Source organism: Crinia signifera, chromosome 5, assembly GCF_055691185.1.
Source record: "Crinia signifera chromosome 5, ASM5569118v1, whole genome shotgun sequence".
Taxonomy (NCBI): domain Eukaryota; kingdom Metazoa; phylum Chordata; class Amphibia; order Anura; family Myobatrachidae; genus Crinia; species Crinia signifera.
This window is the reverse complement of record NC_139221.1, coordinates 279582381-279606821: the sequence shown is the minus strand read 5'-3', so window position 1 is coordinate 279606821 and position 24441 is coordinate 279582381. Positions and strand designations below refer to the sequence as shown.

General features: G+C 42.5%; 1 protein-coding gene across 1 annotated transcript; it reads left to right on the top strand.

The window, feature by feature from the left end:
- The first annotated feature begins 488 nt into the window (after positions 1 to 488).
- CSRNP1 (cysteine and serine rich nuclear protein 1) lies at positions 489 to 22276 on the top strand. Its single transcript, XM_083189086.1, has 5 exons — positions 489 to 752; positions 11268 to 11448; positions 12944 to 13203; positions 15357 to 15653; positions 17388 to 22276. Exons 2-5 carry the CDS (start codon positions 11292 to 11294, stop codon positions 18354 to 18356), a joined length of 1683 nt encoding a protein of 560 aa, XP_083045212.1. The 5' UTR covers positions 489 to 752; positions 11268 to 11291; the 3' UTR covers positions 18357 to 22276.
- The last annotated feature ends 2165 nt before the right edge of the window (positions 22277 to 24441 follow it).

Below are 24441 nucleotides of genomic sequence, written 5' to 3'. Positions count from 1 at the left end.
CTGTCCAATGCCCTTACTGGGTACTGAAAAAAGCTGAGTAGTTGCCCTATAGAGCACACACACACACACACACACACACATACTGTGTGTGTGTGTGTGTGTGTGTGTGTGTGTGTGTGTGTGTGTGTGTGTGTATATATATATATATATAATATATATATATATAATGTGTGTATATATGTGTTTACATGTGTTTGTGTTTGTGTGTGTGTGTGTGTGTGTGTGTGTGTGTGTGTGTGTATGTATATATATATATATATATATATATATATATATACACATACATACTATATATACATACATACATAAAATGTTTCATTAATATCTGGATAATGGGGTTACTGCAGATGAATGGAGATGAGCTGTGTGTGGCTGTAGAGATGTGCACAGAGCAGTGTCATACACAGCAGGCAGTGAGCACTGGAGGGGGAGGGAGCAGTACATAAGGTGGCAGCAGGGGAGGATGCGCTGTCACTGGCTGCCGGAGGTGCACATAGAAGGAGAGCAGGAAGCGGAGGACATAGTACATAGGAGGAGGAGGGAGGGGGCCGGCTGTCTGGCTCCCTGTCACTGCCTGCGTCACCAACACAGGAGTTTTCCACTGACGGAAAAGGCTGTGCTGCTGCTGAGCGGAGTCAGAGCAGGAGGCGCTGCACAGGCACTCGCTGCTCCCGGAGTATGCTCTCTGCACTGCCCCGCTACACCCAGCGCCCAGCATAGGACCTGCCTGCAGCAGCAGCAGCACGGGCAAGGTAAGCGCTGCAGGGGGAGGGGGCGCTGCCAGGGGCAAGGGTGGCAACTATAGTATAGATGTGGGGGCAGTTGTAAGGGAAATATGTATGTTGGTGGGGGGATTGGGGGCTTTTGCAGTAGATTAAAGCATCTGAGCCAGGAGAAGGGCTGATTGTTCCCGCAGCGGTTTGTGGAGTGAATGAGAGAATTCCGCAGCTTTATCCGCGTTCGCTTGTTCCAGATGATTGTTACTTTGTATCTAGCAGCCGGTGTGCATCAGTGTAGCAGCGGCCCGGCTGTGTGAGTACGGCGCGCCCTCTAGTGGCAGTGCCTGGGAACTGCACGCGGAGTAGTGTCCCCAGCGCTGTGTGTAATAAGCCGGCTGGCAAATCTGCACTTCACAATGAGTCTTTTGCTGTTGTCATTTGTTAATATTATGTCATTTAACGGTGTACTATGTGATCAGTGTCTGCCATCAGTCTTCTGTTGCTTGCTGTAGTATATGGCATTAATAAGACCAGACCTAGTGGTTGCTTTGATGCGAGTCTCTGTAGAAATGTGTCTGTGCTGATAAATTGTCCCAGGAGATAAAGATAGTGTTGGCTAGACAGGGCTAACCAGCAGCCATGGCACTGGGACTCCAGGACAGGCTGTGTTGTCTGTAGTAGCTGCCACTGCCTGGTACTAGGGGCAGAACCACAGATACCATTGAATGTCTTGCAGAGTTTTGGCGGACTTCTGAGCTAGGGGGGAGGAGGGAGCCCTCTGACGTAGGAAGGAGTAATGACATCACCGTGTCCTCGTCTTTCGGAAATCATGACATGGGATGAGTCAGAACTGTGGTATGCTGGAAATGACCTCATTATTCTCTGGAATCATGTCATTGTTTTATTTAACTTGTGTGTGTGGATTGTTTTTTAACTGGAATTTAGTGAGTTATGTTGCAGTGAATGCTGATATCCTTAATAGTGCCACTGTATATAAATGATGGAGATCCTGATTTCCCTACTCTTTGTGATTATAATGATGCTGGGAATGTCTTCAGCACCCCTAGCCCCAGGGCAATTAGCCCACTCAGGGCATGTGCCAATCATGGTCTATAATAATGAGGATTAGCCATACATTTTTATCTCTCTAAAGTAAGACGCGTTGTGGACTGTAATGTACTATAGTCCAAATGGACACTACTTGGACCATTGCAAATACTTGTATGTAAATTCATTAAAAACCACTAATGCTAGTAAATACCCACTTTCTCTACATCATTTGTAAATTGCTTTCTTCTCTGGCTACTCCTGTGTGACACTGGAATTGTCGTGCAATTTTACATATTTAAAGTTTGTGACAAGCGGATGGTAATTGGTGTTATATAGGCATTACACACATTTGTTTATTTGGTTGTTGTCTGAACATATTTGGTTGGATGCTATGAGCTTAGTGCACACGTCTGCAAAGCTTGCAGTTTCTTCTTCCCGAGCCCCCCTCCCCTTCTTCTTCTCCGATTGGTTCCTCCCCCCCTTTCTCCATAGTGTGGGAAAACAATATATTAATCCCTGAGTGTGGAGGTATTGTGTGCTGGAGCTGCCTAGGATAAGCAGTCATTCACAGGTGCTATGTGGAATGATGGTCCCTAGCATCTCCAATAGATGCATACAAAAAGATAAAAATAAGTTTTCATTATTTTTTTAACGCGTATTTCCCCCAATCAGGATTTTGCTTATGATATGTCACTGTGGCTTTCCCTATCCTCCAGATGCACTCAGGGCCTTTAAGGCAACTTTGTGGGATTGTGGTTGGACTTTATTGTCCAACTAGTTTATCCTTCCAAAGTTGGGATATATAGAATCGCGCCTGATGCTAGCTTCATCTTAATGTATTTGGCTGTTGTATCGTAAGCCTTTTTCTCGTGCAAAGGTAAAGTTTGAATATTGTTATGGGTGGTATTTATTAAAGCATGGAGAGAGGACATCTCAAATTATTAGCCCCTATGAAATTACTTCTGTCCTCTTATTTACAATGTACTTGTCCTAAGGTGCCTTGGACTGTAAAGGCCCCATCCAATAGTGCGAGTTTTTGCATGCGATACCCCACCAACTCACCCAGCATCTCTCGTGCGGCTGGACCGTATAAGATACATTGTATGCGGTCTTTTTGCATACGCTGTATCGAATGTGATCCCAGTCAAGGCTGCGGGATCCAATAGACCCTTGTGGCAGCCCATGAGATCTGCAAATACCTTGCGCACAGGAAAATGCCTCGCAGACGCAGGAAAAGGACATGTAATATGACAATTTTTGAATTTTCATGTGATCCATTTAAACAATTGGCTAGAATTGCATTAAAAAATGCCCATATCGCACAAGTGGATGGAGGCTTAAGTCATTGTGCACTTTTATATGTTCGGTGCTGTGGAACCCTTGTGGGGCCATATAAATAACTGTCATATTTTTTTTTTCCAAACTCTGCCTGTAAAATGTAAGGCAGAAGCTGATTGGCTGGTACTTTTTACCTTTTTTTTTATTATTTATTTTCAAACGGCAAGCTTTGATAAATAAGCCCTATATATTTTGTTACCTTATGCAAAGTTCTATATAGCAAATTAAGACTGCTCATATTGATAGTATTACTATGATGCTACACACGGAAGTAATAGCAGGCACTTTCTTGCAATGTGTAGCTTGGTACCAGCAGGCATAATAGACTGTTATATTCTTATGCATAAACTTCCCAAACCAGTTATTCTAACCAATACCCAAATTTGAATGCGTATCTGGTTCCATTATATTGATGAGTACAGGCATCCTCCATTATGTAACTGATTGGTTCCTAGAAGCTCCTACCAAACATTCCATTGTTGTTTGTGTTTATTGTTGTAAATCCAGTTTGCACCTACAACTCGGGTGAAAATACACAAAACATCTGACTGAGAACAAATCTTTATATATGGTTCCTGGTTTTGTTGACAAGTGTGTACTCTAGATGTATTTTATGTTTGCTATGCTGTTTACAATCCTTGGCATTTGATGATCTGGGAATATGCCTGAACATTGTAACCCGTAGCCAGCTGTCGTGTAACAGGCTGATCCTGTTCTACCACCTTTATCATTCTTCTCCTGTATTTGCATCTGAATGATTCCATGAGTGCTGCCTCACAATCACTACACGTGTCTGTTTCACTCTCTATAAACAGGTGTGTTTGAGAGAAAACTCATTCTACTGTACATAAACTCCTACTCATCCCCAGAGGGCAGAAGCGAAGTAGAACCTCTTTAAATGTCTTTAATGCTTTTTTTTTTTTTTTTTTTTCCTATCCCTCCTATCTGCTCATAGCTGAGATTCCTCTATATATGGAAAACATTAAAAGTACTGGTAGGAACAAGGGAGTGGATACATTCCCTGCTTTACAACTTTACTCGCTCACACCCATTATTAGGAAAACATCTATGGCACCGTGAATGTGCCTTAGCGGAGGTCCCTGAGGAAAGTTCTCCTTAAAGAACTGTTTTGCTTGGCATTTATTGATTACTGGTTGTATGTGATATTTTGTCAATGTGTTTTCCCCAATGAAATCGGAGAGATCACTGAGGTCTAAGTGTAGCGTGGGGATTGGCTTGTCCCTACAAATTAGGATAGAGTCCAAAACCTGATCCTGAGCCTGGCTTTATTTCAGTATCAAATTCACAACCACTGTTTAAAATGTTGTTAGAACTACAAGTCCCAGTGTTCTACTAGATGTAAAACTTCCAGACTGTACAGAAGTCCGCTTAACTCCCAGCCAAAAGCTCTCTGTGTGTATTTGCTTTACTAAAGCCTTTTTATTATGATTTTCTTGTTTATAATGCTTATCTACTACAGTTGCTTTGATAACATTTCTCTGTATAGGAAGAAGAGGGAAAAATACATTTGTCTGCTGCGTTCTGAGCCGTTGTTTAAGTTACTGGGATTATGTTTTTGTTTTTATATTTTTGTGACTGTACCTTTTCGTTAAAGCCTTCTGCTTGGTGGGGAGCTGCTGGTGCCAAACATGAGTTCCTGCGGTTTTGGTCCAGCGAGTCTTGTACTTGTTCAGAAAGCTGTTTTTAGTAAAATAGATGAGTAAGGTGGCTGAGCCAAGAACAGAATGTCTTTTTTGGCAATGGCAAGTGAGGCAGATTATTTTTTTTTAATAACCTGAAATAAAATAAAGTTAAATAGTCCTCCTTGTATGTAACAGAATGTTGGATTTAACGCAGACTGAATAAAGAAAATAGGTCGCCCTCCCTCCTCTTTCTTTCCTGCTCTGCTATTTCAAGAATCTCTCTGTTGTGATTCTGTCTCGCTATAGGCCCATACACACTGAGCTATTTTGAGCTGAAAGCCGCTCAAAATTTGTATTTTGTGCAGCTTTCAGCTCAAAGCTGCCCAGTGTGTACAGGCCAGCGATGAACGGTGCGGCGCGCTCCTGCATCCTCACCGGGAAAGCCGTTCATCTGCTGGTATTACTAGCAGATGAGCGGCTTTCCATATCGCTGCACTATGGAAAGCCATCGGCCCACCCGCTGACAGCACCAGGCAGGGGGGACACTGAGCGGCTTTCCCCCAGCGATGACGGCGATCATCGCTGGGCATAGTTGCCCAGTGTGTATGCACCTTAATCTAGTGTGGAATGTGTGTAATATATTGTTTAGCTATTTATCTTGGCATGAAGACACCTCTTACACACTAGACTAGAGGATACTATTAACAATTTTTTTTTCCTGCATATCGTCAAGTGTGTATGCACAATATCGTTAATAATGCGCGCTCTCGCGGCTCGATGGCTATGTCATATGTACATTTAGGATGCTGGAGGATATCGCTAGCAAGAGCCATGCTGGGGAATACAGCCTGGTCCCTGCTGCTGTTCCTCACTGTCGGCATCGGCAAGTTAGTATGCACTTGATGGCGCCAGGTTCCTGTGGGATACGGTCATTAGGTCTACAACAACTAGGTTGACAAGCATTGGGTGGACACCACTAGGTCGACATGCAGCAAGGTCAACATGGGTCTGGGTCGACATGACATTAGGTCGACAGTCAAAAGGTTGACATGGGGGTTTTCACTGTTTTTGTGCCGGTGGTATTTTATGCCCTACCATCCACTAGGGCGTGGTGGATGCGGTGCACTTCAAACTGTGTCCATGTCGACATTTGGGTGGAAAAACCCCATGTCGACCTAGATCCATGTTGACCCAATGCTTGTCGACCTAGTTGTTTTAGACCAAACGATCCACACCTGTTCCTTTTGCCACCAATATTGCTCTGGGTACATTTTGTCTGATGTGTACCCAGCTTATGTGTCTGTCTCTATACCATATACAAAGTGCTATATGGCCCTGTGTGACCCACGATGAGTAACATTGTAGCAAAAAAGGACCCTACTATGAGTATTAGGTCACTGCAACCACGCCTTTTTGTTTTATTTTATTCTAAGCACAAACTATTCCATCCAGGGTAATCCTCAGTGCGTCCAAGATGGCTGGTACCTTTTTCATGGGTGGAGTTTATCACCGAAGTGTGTGTGTGTGGACAGCGATGATCGCATTCATCGCTGGGGAGAAAGCCGCTCAGTGCATACACACTGACCAGCTTTCTCCCTGCCCTTCACCGACAGGGGAGGACGGCGTTGCATAGAGCAGAGCTATGCAAAGCCGTCCTGAAAGCCGCTCATCTGCTGGTATTACCAGCCGATGAACGCTTTCCTGGCGATGCTGAGGGAGGGCGCAGCAGCGCATACACACTGGGCGGCTTTGAGCTGAAAGCCACTCAAGTCTGCTGTTTTGAGCGACTTTCAGCTCAAAGTCGCCCAGTGTGTATGGGCCTTTGCTGTAAAATCATTTCCTTTGTTAAATGTGTGGATTTTTTTATGTGTGTAAAGTAACTACTGGAGAAATTTAATATTTCCTTTTTATGTTGCAACTGAAATGTAATATCTGTGAGGTGTTTGCAGAACGAAGTCCCTTCATAGTGAATACATCCCTCCTTTACGTAGAGGCGTGAAGTACCTCCAGTGATGTCATTGGCTCATCTGTGGCCTGAGTATTTCCACCCACAAGAATTACCCCCCCCCCCCCCCCCCCCCCCTCCTCCGTGGTTTAGTACTTACTGCTTTGGATTTTACAAAAATGTACTTAGCTGGTAGATATAGAAGCCAATATGCCGATTTTTGTTTTACTGATCGTTGCTGAAAAATAATAATAATTTGCTAGGGGATATTTTACAGAACTGTAGAATGACATTGCCATTGCAGATGTTTTGTATTTTTACTTCTGTCATAGGCTGAAATTGATGATCCTTTAGGTTGTAATGTCCTCGGGTGACCCTTTCACAGAAAGCTCTAGTGACACTTAGCCACCGGCTCTCGCTGACATTCTAGCACCGTCGCTTACTTGGTACCAGACCAGCAAGTAAAGCAGCTTCATAGTGCAGTGTAGAGGCACTTCATAAAACATCTGGTGGCAATTTATTATGCATAATTCAGTGGTAAACAATTGAAGCACAGCATAATAATCTCATACCACTCACGTTTGGGGATATTTGTTAGGTTTGCTGCAGCAGCAGTGACCTTACTATATAGAAAATAAAATATATGTATAGATTGTGTGTGTGTGTGTGTGTGTGTGTGTGTGTGTGGAGGGGGGGGGGGTGTTATCTCTTGCTCTTTTTATTGCAGTACTGTAGCAATAATTTTTTTTTTTTTTTTTTATAATAAAATGGATATTTCAATTCTTGACATACTAATATATTTTTAATGTTTTGGTTCAGATCACCTTGTTATATTGTATACATCACTTTACAATAGGACACACACACTCGCACGCATGTTTGAGCAGCTGTTCTTGACTTTCTAGCCCCGTCCTATACAACATGTATAGAGGAATGCTGTCCTGTAATTTGCCCTATGGGAGGACTGGCCACCCTGAAGGCTCATTGTGTCTTGTATGGAAGAGGTTAAAAGTGTATGAAGGAGTGGTTACAAGGTAGTGCTACACCATAACATTAAAACCATTCTATGTAACAGGTAGCTCTGCTACTCCTTATGCATTAGATATTTGAAGTAAAAGGTGCGGTATGCATCTATGTACATAATAAAAAGATACAATTTCCATAGATCGCGAAGCGCAGCAATATATAGAAATTGGTGAATTGCATATATAAAAATTCTTGTAATCAATTTTATTGGTTAGAACTTGACATTCCATTTGACAGGGGGAGCCAGTGCACAGACTGGGAGATGTATATATTGCTTACTTTACTGTAATGTTTAGCTGCTTGTTTACAAACATTTCACTTGGCAGCCAGCCAGTAACCTTTGACCTGTTGCGTGTGTCCCCTGTGCAGTTCCCGGTAGGCTAGTTTATGGGGCCTTATAAAAACTGAAATGCTGGTCTTTATGCAGCCAGGTCTACCATCAGTAAAGTAACCTGATGTGTAAATATAAAGTGTATGAACTCTTGACCTTTGTCCCATTTGTACACAAGGTTTGCGCTGAAGTGTTTGTGTGCGTGTATTTATTGTTGCAGAATGACTTATTGATGCAAATACATTTTCTAGCAACCTTTTTATAGGTTAAATTTGGATATTTATGCAAACAATGATAGTATGTAGAGAAACTCTCTATTTATTGTAATTTTTTTATTTATTTATTTTTGGAACCCCACACAGGTCACATTTTCCAGGTCGCCGAGCAGGTGTAATACTTACCCCCACATTTTAAATAAATAAATAAAAAAAAAATTCTGTGGAACTATTTCACTAGTAATTCCGTGAGGAGACATGGAAAACATGCACTGCTTGGGGTCCTGAAGAATGAGTTTGGCAATCTATAAAACAGAGATGGATTTTACAACTGAAAAAGATCCTTGTCATGAACCTTACAAAGCAAAGTTAGGCAGAAACGTCAAATGCACCTGGCAAGAGAACTCTGAGTTGTAGATGGTCAATAATAAGAAAAAAAAAAAAAAAAGGTACTTGTTTCCTAGAACGGCCACAATCGTGAGTGATCGTGGCTCTTAATTAAGGGACACGATCCTCACGATGTGGCCGATTTTTTACCATTTTTTCACTTTGATTGACAGAAATCGGGTCAATCGGTCGGTCGCGACCAATTAAAATCGGCCGCGATGCGACCGACCGATTGACCCGATTTTTCCATAGACTTCAATGTTAAAAAATCTTTTAACATTGAAATCGGTCGGTCTTGTGCCATTATAATGGCACAAGATGAGATGGACTTGATTAAGTCCATCTCACATAGGGAAAAATGATAAAAAAGGTGAAATGGGCCAATATGACCCATTTCACATTTTTTATGTGCCCGCCATGACCCCACGATAGACGTGAACCCGAAGCGTGGCGAGCGCAGCGAGCCCGCGAGGGGCGGCGGTGCGCGTCCTCCGACCTTTTCATTCCCCTACTATCCACTAGGGCGTGGAGTGAGAATATAATAGTGTGGCGAGCGCAGCGAGCCACCGAGCCCGAAGCGTGGCGAGCGCAGCGAGCCCCGCGAGGGGACGCGTATACCTGTGAAGTTAGACGCGTCCCCTCGCGGGGCTCGCTGCGCTCGCCACGCTTCGGGCTCGGTGGCTCGCTGCGCTCGCCACACTATTATATTCTCACTCCACGCCCTAGTGGATAGTAGGGGAATGAAAAGGTCGGAGGACGCGCACCGCCGCCCCTCGCGGGCTCGCTGCGCTCGCCACGCTTCGGGTTCACGTCTATCGTGGGGTCTACCACACTTATTAACATTTGGGGGGGCAATTTAAACAAATCTGGTGTAAAAAAAAAAAAAAATCGGGTGAAAAATCGGCAGATCGGATCGGTCGCATCGTATGCGACCAAATCGCATGCGATGCGATCGATCCGATTTTTTATCTTACGACCACAACGATCTAAATCGTTGTGGCCGTTCTAGGAAACAAGTACCAAAAAAAATTATTTTTAAGAGCATTAATGTGATCGCGATACCAGACTGCAATTAAACGCTTTACAAATACAATTTCTTCAAATGTGCTTTTTGAATGTGTAAAAAGCACATCACATGGTGTTCTCAAACGGCGTGTGTATGCTCTACATTAAATAAGACACCAGGGCAATGGCTCAAGTCTCGCATAGCAAAGTTGTAAATAATTAACCAGCTTACTGCTTTCCAGCTCTGCAAATACAGCACTAATTCAGCTTTAATCGCCTGCCCAGTGCATTTAGTTAGGTTAAAGTTTCCGTTTGCTGATGCGGTTATTTGCTACCCCTGATATTAGCACTAAATATTGTGCTTGATGTTGTTAAGAACTGGAATAGAGTTGATTACCTCTGGGGAAAATGGTGTAGCTCTGCTTAGGAGGCTGCACTGTCCAGTAGTTTTGTCTGTTCTGCAGAAAGGATTTCGTCCAAGGCTACTTGGAAATATGTACAAAGCACTTAACCTCTGATATTTGCGGCATTGCTTGGAACATGCTCATTGACGTGTGTGTGTGTGTGTGTGTGTGTGTGTATATATAAATGCATGTCAGGGCTGTACAGTAGTCCAGGAGTTTTGGCTTCAGCTCATTTGATAGTAATAGTGTCCCTTAGCAGAAAATTGTGAATGGCATCTCCCATGAAGGTTGTGCACGTCTCCGTCACTGCATGCCGTAGGTGCCAGTGTCTGTGTGGCTTGCTGTTTAAAGCAGGTACTAGGCTGTTGATGTGTCTATCGATAAACAGACAGGCTACTGAGTCACCCTGAGTCATCCTTCCAAATAATGACTCTTCCGTGATGTCTGCTTTTTTTTTTTTTTTTTTTCTCCGCCTGCCTACATACAGCTAATATTAGACTGATACCTTGTATGCTTGTGTGATAAATCGTGATCAAGCTCAGGGATTCTATTCACTGTCTGCAACACATTCACCATTTCAATGGGAAGCTTTCATATGCAATTGGTGAGCGTCCCTGGGTTCTTTTTTTAATCCCATCTATAAAGCTGTGTGTGTGGCTGTAATCTCTCTCCGTCCTCCTATAGCTATAAATTCGATGCCGGTATTCATGTTATTGTTCAAGGCACTTTATTATTGATGTGGCACCGGTGGGGTTAATGATTATGAACAGGAAACCTCTGGTTAGAACATCAAAATGTACTGGTTTTAATTTAAGCCTTCTGTTTATTGACCTGTCTGGAGGATGAGATCCATAGGAAAAGGATGCAATGTTGAGCTATCCATATAGATTCTCTCAGCATCTGATAAGATCCTATGCGTGTATTCCCCCAGGCAAGGTAAAACATGCAAATCACGGCAGCAGTATTCCCTGAAGAGGCTTCTATATGATCATTTCCTGCTCTCTGTACATGAGCTCCATGTAGCTGAAGGGGATTTAACTGAAAGCCATTTCTACACTAGACTAGTCCTACCCTGTGTAGGTTATTTCCCCTATGTTAAAGAAGCAATAGCCGCCAGCTTTAAAAGTAGGCACCGCCATTATTTATTTATTTATTTATTTTTTCAAGAATTAACCCTTTTGTTTGTTTTTTGGCTTCTTCTCAGATCTGAGACCTCTTCACATCAACCATGAGTGGGTTACTAAAGCGCAAGTACGAGGCATTGGAAGATGATGCCACCTACTCCTCTTCATCCTCATCACCGTCTTCATCTGCCACCTCTTCAGGAGGGGAATCTGAAGATGAATTCAGCTACAGTCCCCGGCCGCTTATGAAGGATTTCACCCGTAAGTAAAAAAAATGGTCCTACTTCACAACCTATTGGAGCACTGTACCCCCTGCTTGTTGCTGCTAATCCAGTCCTATATTTTGTAGTCCTGATAATAGGCATTGAGCTAACAGATTTCTTCTTGTACATGCCAGATAGCATCCCAGCTGTTGTGCTTTAGCACAGTAAACTGGTCTTTAAATAATCTGCATAGTTTCCGTTGCTGCAGCAATAAAGATGTCAATTCTACACCACCTGAGTAAACACTCTGAGAACTTTTCCCTTTAGCTTAAAGTATTGTATAATATGTTGTAGTCAGTGGCTGCGCTAGTAACGTACATTTCTTTCCCTCGCTCTCTAAGCCTCCTAACCATTTTCTGAAAATTATAACATCAGCAATTGAGTATTTTCCATTGGTTGCATTAGAATGGTGGGTACTTGTGAGTTATCCGGGCGTCCGATTTTGTACTTACGATTTGCATGCGATTTGCATGCGATATCGCATACGATATCGCATACGATATCGGATCCGATTTGCGATTTACATGCGATTTACATGCGATTTAGCATGCGATTTGCATCAGATTTGCTATTCATTTCATTACCCCACTATCCCCAAAGTGTGTCTATCAACGTGAACCCGAAGCGTGGCGAGCGCAGCGAGCCCGCGAGGGGCGGCGGTACGCGTCCTCCGACCTTTTCATGCCCTACTATCCACTAGGGCGTGGAGTGAGAATAGAATAGTGTGGCGAGCGCACCGAGCCCGAAGCGTGGCGAGCGCAGCGAGCCCCGCGAGGGGACGCGGACACCTGTGAAGCCCGCAAGGGCACGCGGATACCTGTGAAGGTGTCCGCGTCCCCTCGCGGGGCTCGCTGCGCTCGCCACGCTTCGGGCTCGGTGGCTCGCTGCGCTCGCCACACTATTCTATTCTCACTCCACGCCCTAGTGGATAGTAGGGCATGAAAAGGTCGGAGGACGCGTACCGCCGCCCCTCGCGGGCTCGCTGCGCTCGCCACGCTTCGGGTTCACGTTGATAGACACACTTTGGGGATAGTGGGGTAATGAAATGAATAGCAAATCGGTACTTGTGAGGCTCCCGATTTTGTACTTACGATTTGCATGCGATTTGCATGCGATATCGCATACGATATCGCATACGATATCGGATCCAAAATCGGACGCCCAGATAACTCACAAGTACCGAATGGTGGATTGGCACAATATAATCTGTATAAATATTGCACAGGGATAGTGGGAGAGGTGGTTAGAACTGCATGGGACTAGCACTAAAACAAAGTATGCTGCCATCTATGCATTTATCTTTTGTGTGTAATGGACCAGTTATTTCACACTGGTACTTGCGGAAGGCCTTTCTGTAGTTTTTTTCTATTAGCCATCTTTGTTTTTCTTTCAAACTCGCCCAAAGCAGATGCAATGAAGGTGCTGACTCTTCCGGCAGGTCTCCTTTTGACTTTTTAACTAAACTATTTATATATCTTTTGTTTCCAATGCAGCCACATCCATCTTAAAGAAAGCAAAACGTGTGAAGAAGAATAAAGTTGAGTTTGATAGGGTGATGGTCTTCTACTTCCAACGATGCCAAGGTTTTACAAGCGTGCCAAGTAGGGGTGGATGCACACTAGGAATGCGGCGGAAACACAGCGACAGCCATCAGTACACCATGGAGGAGTTTACCAGGGAGCAGTTGAACCGGCGAAGGGAAAAATTAAAGGAGCGATTAAAAGAACAGAAGCTTGAGGCTTTAAAGAATTTGGTAAGTTTTTTTGCAGCACAATTTTTGGGGTATAGGTCAACTTGTTGACCATCATTAGGTCGACCACAATTGGTCGACACACCAAAGAAGGTTACCATGGGAGCGACAGTCAAAACGTCAACATGAGTTGCGTTTTGTTTTTTTTGTCTGTCAACAAATCTCAACACGGACACTGAATAAGTGTATCGCATGGCCTACTTCATTTGCCATGCTTTAGGCAAGTTTTACTTTTTTCAAACTCATATCTACCATTTATTTACAGTTTCTTTATATAGCACAGCAGATTCAATTGCGCTTTGCTTGTGTCAACCTTTTTGGTATCGACATAATGACTGTCCAACGTCTTCACTCTTAACCATAGCCCATTTCTTGTTCCATGAAGTTTCATTACCACCACTATGCTGTATCCTCAGTCTAGCTACAGTGGGGCAAAAAAGTATTTAGTCAGCCACCAATTGTGCAAGTTCTCCCACTTAAAAAGATGAGAGAGGCCTGTAATTTTCATCATAGGTATACCTCAACTATGAGAGACAAAATGAGGAAAAAAAATCCAGAAAATGACATTGTCTGATTTTTAAAGAATTTATTTGCAAATTATGGTGGAAAATAAGTATTTGGTCAATAACAAAAGTTCATCTCAGTACTTTGTTATATACCCTTTGTTGGCAATGACAGAGGTCAAACGTTTTCTGTAAGTCTTCACAAGGTTTTCACAAACTGTTGCTGGTATTTTGGCCCATTCCTCCATGCAGATCTCCTCTAGAGCAGTGATGTTTTGGGGCTGTCGCTGGGCAACACGGACTTTCAACTCCCTCCAAAGATTTTCTATGGGGTTGAGATCTGGAGACTGGCTCGGCCACTCCAGGACCTTGAAATGCTTCTTACGAAGCCACTCCTTTGTTACCCGGGCAGTGTGTTTGGGATCGTTGTCATGCTGAAAGACCCAGCCACGTTTCATCTTCAATGCCCTTGCTGATGGAAGGAGGTTTTCACTCAAAATCTGACGATACATGGCCCCATTCATTCTTTCCTTTACACGGAGCAGTCGTCCTGGTCCCTTTGCAGAAAAACAGCCCCAAAGCATGATGTTTCCACCCCCATGCTTTACAGTAGGTATGGTGTTCTTTGGATGCAACTCAGCATTCTTTCTCCTCCAAACACGACGAGTAGAGTTGTTACCAAAAAGTTCTATTTTGGTTTCATCTGACCATATGACATTCTCCCAATCCTCTTCTGGATCATCCAAATGCTCTCTAGCAAACTTCAGACGGGCCTGCACATGTACTGCCTTTAGCAGGGGGACACGTCTGGCACTGCAGGATTTGAGTCCCTGGCGGCGTAGTGTGTTACTGATGGTAGCCTTTGTTACTTTGGTCCCAGCTCTCAGCAGGTCATTCACTAGGTCCCCCCGTGTGGTTCTGGGATTTTTGATCACCGTTCTTGTGATCATTTTGACCCCACGGGGTGAGATCTTGCGGGGAGCCCCAGATCGAGGGAGACTATCAGTGGTCTTGTATGCCTTCCATTTCCTAATAATTGCTCCCACAGTTGATTTCTTCACACCAAGCTGCTTACCTATTGCAGATTCAGTCTTCCCAGCCTGGTGCAGGTCTACAATTTTGTTTCTGGTGTCCTTTGACAGCTCTTTGCTCTTGGCCATAGTGGAGTTTGGAGTGTGACTGTTTGAAGTGTTGGACAGGTGTCTTTTATATAGATAAAGAGTTCAAACAGGTGTCATTAATACAGGTAACGAGTGGAGGACAGAGGAGCCTCTTACAGAAGAAGTTACAGGTCTGTGAGAGCAAGAAATCTTGCTTGTTTGTTTTTGACCAAATACTTATTTTCCACCATAATTTGCAAATAAATTCTTTAAAAATCAGACAATGTCATTTTCTGGATTTTTTTTACTCATTTTGTCTCTCATAGTTGAGGTATACCTATGATGAAAATTACAGGCCTCTCTCATCTTTTTAAGTGGGAGAACTTGCACAATTGGTGGCTGACTAAATACTTTTTTGCCCAACTGTATAAACTGCCTTGTCAAAAAAAAAAACCTTTGCTTTGATATCCTAGTGCAAAATTGCTGACCAATTGTATGCCAATATGTCTTTGAGTACTTTGTGTTTAGTATGATGCATTTTTCTCCTCTACAGTTTACAAAAAATGGTACAGTCGAGTCAGAAAAGGCCAATAACCTCAGCATAGACGACATCTGTGATGAAGATATTGACTTGAACAATGCAGAAATTGATGATGGTTTTAGTCCACGGATGTACCCACCCAAGAAACGTCGGGCCTTGCTGAAAAGCGAAGGTGTTAAAAAGATCGACAAAGCTGAAAAGCAAGAGCTTAATGAAATTCGAAAATCAAGGCAAGAATGTGGGTGCGATTGCCAAGACTTCTGTGACCCAGAGACTTGCAGTTGTCACTTGGCAGGAATCAAATGTCAGGTTAGTGTCAATTGTTTGAATGTTGCATAAAGCCATTTGAGAGATGTAAAAGTTATGGTACTTGTTTCCTAGCACGACGCCCATCGCATACCATTACATAAGGTATGTGATGAGACAATCTGGTAAATGAGACGGATTGTACAATTAAATATCGCACAGCATTGCATGCCACCAAATGGCATGCGATTCGATTTTTAATTGTACAACCCTGATGGGTGCTTACAATGTTAAATGCACCCCCACTATCAACGCCAACCCGAAGCGTGGCGAGCGCAGCGGTAAGTGTTCTCCGACCTTTTCACACCCCCACTATCTACGTCGGCGTGGAGTTGATTTTAGATAGTGTGGCGAGCGCAGCAAGGGGACGAGTAATACATGTTAAGTCACCCGCGTCCCCTCGCGGGGCTCTCTGTGCTCGCCACACTATCTAAATTCAACTCCACGCCGACGTGGATAGTGGGGTTATGAAAAGGTAGGCGGACGCGTACCACCGCCCCTCGCGGGCTCGCCACGCTTCGGGTTGGCATTGATAGTGGGGGTGGCGTTCACAATGGGGGTGCATTTAACATTGTAAGCACCCATCTGGGTGCTTGTACAATTAAAACTCGCATGCATCACATGCCACTATATTGTATGCGATGCGATGAGATGTATAAGATGCTGTAAGATCAAAATCGTGGGCGCCGTGCTAGGAAACAAGTACCAAAGTTATCAATTTCTGCATACAGTATGTACTTTGATATAAATGTGTTTGGAAGAGGTTTATTTGTTTACGGTTTCTTATGTAGCGCAGAATATTCTGTTCCGCTTTACAATTGGAAACGGTGATAAAACAAACTAAGTTGTAACAAAACCGACTTGGAGGTAGGATGGCCCTGCTCACAAGCTAATGTTGTGTGTACACACGGTGAGATTCCCTTAATATTCGACTAATACCCCTTTTACATCAAAAATGCCAGATCCGACCCGGCATTTGGAACAAGGATCCAAGCCGGGTCGGATCCGGGATTTACACTGCGGTGACTACTTGCAGTGTAGACTGAGGCGGCGCTTGGAGATGACATCTTCTCCAAGCACCAGGACCACGGTCTTCTCCGCCAGGACCGCCGATCTTCGTACTGGGGGCACCAAGGTAACCTGCTGGGCTGCCGCCAGCCCTCGTCCGGGAGGTGAATGGATGTCGCACACAGGCATCCATTCGCCGCTGCTGCTGTCTGCAGAGTACAGTAGACGGCAACGGAGGCTGTGTGTGCCCCCACCCCCCGTCCAACCTGCAGATGCTGTGGTGGACATCCCCTGGCGTACCCGTTTGCACTGCCATCTACCCAGGTCAGGACCTGGGTAGAAGTCCCATGTAAAGGGACACAGGGTGACCCATTTACATTCGATTGCTATGCTAACTTCTGTGCTATCTACATACAATTCATACTATCTACATTCAATCTGCACTATATATTGCTGCACTGTCTATTTTTGGTTTCACCTGAAAGGGATCGTGCATCAGCATCAAATCTGGATAGAAAGCTTTAAAACCATGTTCTATCTGCATTTGATGTCTATGCGATTCCGATGTCAACATCGAAAGTCAAATTGTACCGTGTGTACACAGCATTACAATCCAGTGGGCTAATAGGAGGGATACATAAGGCTAGGATAAAGGTTTAGCTTATTGTGTAACTTATTTGTACAACTCTCTGAAACCTTCATTGATGCATTATTTCTATCCTATTTCAGAGAGATCATTCAACTTTCCCATGTGGATGTTCCAAGGATGGTTGTGGAAACCGTAATGGAAGAGTTGAATTCAATTCATCACGCGTGCAAACTCACTTTATTCACACTGTTATGAAACTTGAGCTGGAGGAGAAGAGTGAAAGGAATGACCAGTCTAAAATTACCTCCAGTGAAATGGATACATCCATGGAAACCAGTGAAAATGAAGATAGGGCTGTTTCTACCACCACCTCCTCAACCACTGCATCCTACCATTTCAACCTGGACTTGGAACCAGCAAACGAGAACAGCTGCAGCAGTGACACAACGGATAGCTCGGCCTCCTCTACCCAGAGTGAAGCCTCTGAAGGTCCATATGAACATTCTCCTTCATCTGACAAATCCCAGTCAGATTTTGAGGAAGACTATCTTGCTAGGATTCTTCATTTCAGTGACTCGGATTATGACGATAACAGCAGTGACTGTCAGGATAACTTGAGCTTCTTTCCAACTACAGACTTTTTCTGTGACAAGGTTTACGAGTCCTTTTTCAGGTCGGAAAAATCAGCAAGTGGATTGTACTCTAATTCTTTATCAAACATTTCAAAATGCGTAGACGAAAATGCAAACCAAGATGCAGATTGCTTTTCTGACAATAGAGTATCAGCGGCAAACTCTGCTGATTCTACTGTGACACAAGGAGAGCCACTCTTAAAAAACTACATGGATATCAGCTTGTCCTCTGAGCCATTTGATCTACCGGATGAATCTGATTACAATTTTGGACCTCTTTACAATTCATTGAATGACTATGACAATTTGTGTTCTCAGCAGTGCCTGCTAACTCTCCTTCCTGGATTTTCCCCAGCTGCGGACACTACTACAAACTTCTTAGAGTCCCTAGTTAGTTCTTCAGATTCCTGTGGTGACAATCAATATCTAGAAGATGCCTTAAAATCGCCATCTCCTTTTGAATCCCTTATCGCATAAAAAGGTGGATCCAAGCTGTGGAAAATTTACAGAAATGTTACAACATCCAGAAAAAAAAAAAAAAAAAATAATGGAATGTTTCTATGTTTTTACATGGCTACCTATCTTTTGATCTTTATATGGGAGGGGAGGGGGGTGTTTGTTTTTCTTTTTGGAAAACTGCCACCGCAGTCTGTTTACCATACGGTTTGAACAAAAAATATTTTCTTTTTAATTTAATTTTTTTTTTTTAAAGTTACTTGTACATAGACTTTGAAAATAATTCTTATGTTTGTAGACCTGTGAAAACTATTCTTTTTATGAATGGTTATACATATTCCCATACAAACTGTGTTCAATGCTTTTAAGAAAACTTTATTCATGAATTTACTGTAAAATGAAATATTTGCAGAAGTAGTGTGCACTACTTGGGTTTACAAAAAAAAAAAAAGGGGGGGGGACCCAACAAAATACATACTAAATACAGAGCTGTTTTATTTATTGCAAATTCCAGGAATAATTCTAAAGCTTGAACTAGCATGAGTTTTATTTAAATTGGAAATACCTCAGATGTATTATGAGTACAATCATATTTTTCCCCATAATATATCTGCATTATTTATAGTTAAAATATAATGTTTTTTTTTTTTTTAATATATATTATATATTTTTTTTCTTTTTATTATAATTTCTATATTATAAATTAAGTGTTCAGCAGTCTTTCTCTGTTCCCTCAACTGTGCATTTAAAAGTGCAATATGTATGAGCAGCAGTCTCCAATTTATCCATGATGCCACTGGTAATATAACAAGCACAAAGGTGGGAGCAGTTCCAGCATTTTCACTTTTGGGAAATATGTGTTTTCTAAATTATACTTTTCTGCTTCATTCACAAGCCATACAATTTTTATTTTTATTTTTTCAGATTTTTTTTTGTTCAATTATTTAATCTTGCTATGAATAATTTATTTGATGTATTTAGGGATTTGACCATAAGCAGTTGATTGCATTCCTAGTTCGGATATCCAATCAACTAAACATGGTACAGAACTGTTGCAATATTAATAAAACCTATGTTGAGCCAGAACAGCATTGGCAAAAAGAAAACCATTTCCGTCTGCTTTTATTCGAAAGCATGGGTGGATTCATTTTATATTCTCCAGTAATATATGATCTAGGATATATATATTACAAAATAGAGTATTTATTGCTTTAAGTCCTTTTAAAATACAGTAAATATGTAATGGATTTATTTTCTATGATCCACTTGTATTTAAATTAAATCCTACAATATTTAAGCTTTAAACTCAATGCAGATATTTAAGGAACAAGTGTGGTTTTTTTTATTATAAAATAACATTTATGGCATCTTTAAGAAAAATTGTCTTCTAATATAAAGATATTTTCTTTTTATTTAAAAAATGCTAGGTTTATTTCAAAGCCAGAGACCAAGAACCATTGTATTGTGACTCTTCCCCCCCCCCCCCCCCCCCTGCTCTATCAAATGGTTATCCACCGTTGGAGAAAGTGTCCTATGACCTTTCTAAAAACCAGTCTAGTACTGTGGCTGTCCAGTACTTTAAATAACCAAATTGCAAGCTATTTATGAAAATGAGTATTCTTTGTTTAAAAGTGGATTTAATTGCTTACTGTGAAAAAAAAAAATGTTCCTTCAGTCAGGATGTTTGGCCACATCAAAATTGATAATGCAGCTAATATTTGTTTTGAGGTGTCTTGTAAGGAGCTATATAGTGTTCTAGCTGGTTTGCCTGATTTGCCAGAGTTCAGGAATCCTTTGTTGGCTGTAAACAGCATTAAAAGCATTGTACTATTCCCTTACTGAAAGGGTGGAAGTGAGCCCTGTGCTAAAGTTGGATTTCATGACTTGTTTTGCACATGTGTAATAAGGAACCATTCCTTGCTTTACTATAATGGCCAGAGTGCACAGTGCAAATAAGGTCTAATTTAATAACTGTGGATTCAATGTGCCATAATCTTCCCACCAGTAATAAAAGCTATGGATTGCTTGATGTTGGCTATGGTACATTTTATTTGGTTCTTGTTATTATGTAAGCCTTTAAAGTAATATTTTGGTGCAACGTATTTCGAGGCGATCCTCATTCTAGCGATACACTTAAGTGCCTTCACCAGCACTACATCTGTGTGCTGGTGTTTGTTTTGTACCGATATGTCTTCAGTGTGTGGAATACAGTTTATTAGTGTGCTTCATCTGGTCAGTACAGCAATATTACTTTGCTTTTTTTTGGAGGGCATTTACCAGCCAACTGGCTTCAGATGGACCAGAATCTTACAGCAATCACACTATTCTAGCTTTATCCATTTCTGGGGACTTCCTGTCCTATGGTGATGTACCTGACAGGGTTGGAGGCTAAATTGGCTAATTAAAATTAAAGTATATTAAATAATGCAAAATAATAACATTCTCCCGACCAATAATTGTATATATTTTTAGCAATTTATATTCCCTTTTTTTTTTCCTCTTCCAAATAAAATCAGCAAAGGGTGGCTGTAGAATAGAAGAAGGGAGCAACTGGGAGCGGTGGCAGCATTCAAACGTCATACTGGTTCATAAAATGGTGTTACATTTAAAAAAAGGGGCATTTGGCAAATCACAACTCTGTATATAGCTTGACCATGAGAATTCATCTTTATTTATTTATTGGTTAATTCAGTTTCCATAATGACCATAGATATGCTGTACTAGCCAATGTAGACACGAAAGTCATATGGTTGATAGGAATTTGGTCGACGTGGAGTTTTCGCTTTTGTTTGTCAATATGTAGACTAGAGTACGTGGACCCCCCAATTAGCATACCCTCACACTACGTTCCCAATTAACAAAGAAAAAAATCCTGTGTACCGAACACATCCTCCTAATACATGGGGGGGTATTCAATCTCCCGCCGCTATTCCTGACTGGGGAAATAGCGGCTGGGCCCTATTCAATGCGGTTCTTTTCCGACCGCATTGAACAGGGATCTCGGCAGAACAGGTCCGACTTTAGAAGCAGTTGGGCCTGTTCTGCCGACAACGGCCGTGGATTGTCGAGCTCTCAGCCGCAGCTCGACGATCCATGGGCGTATCTCGCGGCCACACCCCCTTTTTGCCATTCTGCAGGCGGGACATTGAATCCTGTCTGTCAAGAACGGGACAGGGTCACGGCTGTCAGGCCAGCCCAACAGTCGTGATGCAGAATTGCATCATAGTCTGGACCCCATCTAAATAATGTATTGTTACAAAATATATGGTCAGCTACTGTGCCAAATTGAAAGGTGAATTCTTTTGTCTGTTTAAAGAAAAGCTATAGGGGACATCACTTGCCAGGCTTTACTGTATCAATCTGCAGCCCAATGTCTCTTAGCATTTCAACTGTTAAACATTCCTGTTAAACTTAGACCTTCTAAATGTGCTACAGTATTTAGCCAGACTGGTTCTAACCGCATATTGCAAACTGACCTATACAAAAATAATGAATTTGCTTTGAGAATTTTGTCTCTAACATGCTGGCAATAATGATCTGGTACTCATGTATTTATTGGCACTAATAATATTTTGTTACAACATTCCTGGGTTACTTTGCATAACATATATATTTAAGTTAAAATAAATTAAATACCCTGCCTTCAGAACGATGTGCATTTAATTTATTTGTTTGTGCCAAAAAAAAAAAACCACAACTTAAGATTGTATTTAATTTTGTGTAACTGTGTATTGTGTAATTGTCCAGGGTATTTATTGACACTGCTTTGAACCTCCTTTCACAGTTGCTAAACTTTGGCATTTTTTGTAAATATTGTCTCTTCTGGATTTTTTTTTGTTGCAAAAACAGAATATCTGCAAATGCTGTCTGTCATTTCATTAAAGCAATATGAAGAAAATATCCATTACACTTATTTAAAAAATAAAAAAGTTAAATTAAAACCAGTCTATTTTTTTTTTTTTAGTTTGCGATGTTTGTTATTTTCCTTCCTTCCTTCCTTCCTTCCTTCCTTCCTTCCTTCCTTCCTTCCTTCCTTCCTTCCTTCCTTCCTTCCTTCCTTCCTTCCTTCATTTTGTTAAATGGGAACTTTTAACCACTTCGGTGGTATGGCTAGAAATTTTCCAGTCTCCACTGCACCCTCCCATTGCTCTTCTTTCTCCCCCACCCCCCTCCCATGACCTCTGTGATCCGCCGGAGCTCCCCTGGCGCTGCTACCACAGTCATTCACCCTGCGTAAGTGACCAGATGGCAGGCCCCGTTCGGGGGACTTGGTAGAGTTTGGGCAGCCAAGCTGCCCCGAGCATGGCCTGACACCTGGTCACTGCTGCAGTGCGAATGGCGGCAGGAGCTCTGGTGTAGGTTTGTCCTGCCCCATCAAATCCCACCACTCGAGGGGTTAAATTCTATAGTTAAGCAATTGCAATAGCTAAATCTTCTAGCCCAGAGGTTCCCAAACATTTTTTTTAATCACGGCACACTAGAGTATCGGAATAGTTTTCACAGCACCCATTGGTGAAAAATTTGTTACTGAGAATTTTTTTTAAAATGAAAGAACTTATGTCATCCTGAGGTCCAGTTATGTGGCGAGGGACAGGATTCACTTCTGTTTATCCACATTTTATCATTGGAAGCCACAAGCATTGATTTTTGCCTATTCAATTGACCAATACTGTAAATAATTTTAATTGATCTGGACCACCAACCCGATGCACCCCTGCGAGTACTGAGGCCATCCCAGGGAGCCATGTCACACAGTTTGGGAACAACTGTTCTAGACCAAGCCTCCTGACCTAATATGTGGATTGGTAGATAACTGGTACAATACATCTTAATATATTAGTTTTATAAAACCGTTTTTTTATGCTGCCAAGAAATATTTAGAAGTGGTTGTAATCAATCGTGCCTCAGAATATCTCTAAAGGCCCCCATACACGCTGCGATAGTAGCGTGCAACGCGATGCGTGCTCCCGCAGGCATCACACAGTACAAAAAGTATGTGCTGCAAATACTTTTTGTACTGCCAGCGGATCGCACACAAAACGCATGCGATACGATCCAGCCGATAATGCATTGCACGCTGCTATCGCTGCATGAATGGGGGCCTTAAAACCTAAATCGAATGTTAAGCAGGCCTATACACTACTGCAAATTTGTCCAATTTTGACGCATCGTGCCTAGAAATCTGTTAAGTTCCATATCGCAAGTGTTTTAGGCCCAATGCGCTGTCCTGTGCGCACCCGATCAGAGCCCCCTATATCACAAGTTCTGCACTAAGGACCTGTCAGATCAAATGGCCTCCGGCAGCACTTGCTGGGTTAGTGTGCGATCTATAAGGTGCGTACACACGAGGGCGATTATTGCAAATATCGCTGGAAATATGGTCGCTGAGCGACCATATTGCCAGTGATTGGAGTGTGCACCAGCGATAAATCGCCAGGTGAGCGCTCCCGTTTTCAGCCCCTGAATGGTCGCTGGTCGGAGGAGCATGCTCCTCGGACCAGCGACTTCCACTGCCTCTTCTCTTGGCAGTGTGACATTTTCATCTGCGACCATCTCTGGCTATGCATCAGTATCTTACGCAGGGGAAACTCCATGAGATTTTGGCTAACCTTCTAGGCGGTTTTGAATATCTAATCAAAAATGCATGGCCAAATCGCACCATGGCCCTTATTGTGGTTCACTTGCAGAGGCAAATTCCTTCTCAAATGGACAAAACTATACGCACTGCAGGGGGGCAGATGTAACGTGCAGAGAGTTAGATTTGGGCGAGTTATTTTGTTTCTGTGCAGGAAAAATACTGACTGCTTTATTTTTACACTGCAAAAAAAGATCTTACTTTGAAGTAAAACCCCACCCAAATCTAAAGGTGCACATACACGTACCAATTACCCGGTACTTTTTGTGCACAAATAGCATCGTTGTGCATGCACAACAATGCTATTTGAGCACACAAAGTACCGGGTAATTGGTACGTGTATGTGCAACTTTACTCTTTAATCTACCCCACCTACAGTGCACATGGTTTTGTCCATTTGAGAAGGAATTTGCCTTTGCGAGTGAACCAGAATAAGGACCCATGTGTGTGCACCCCTTTAGGGATTGGTGG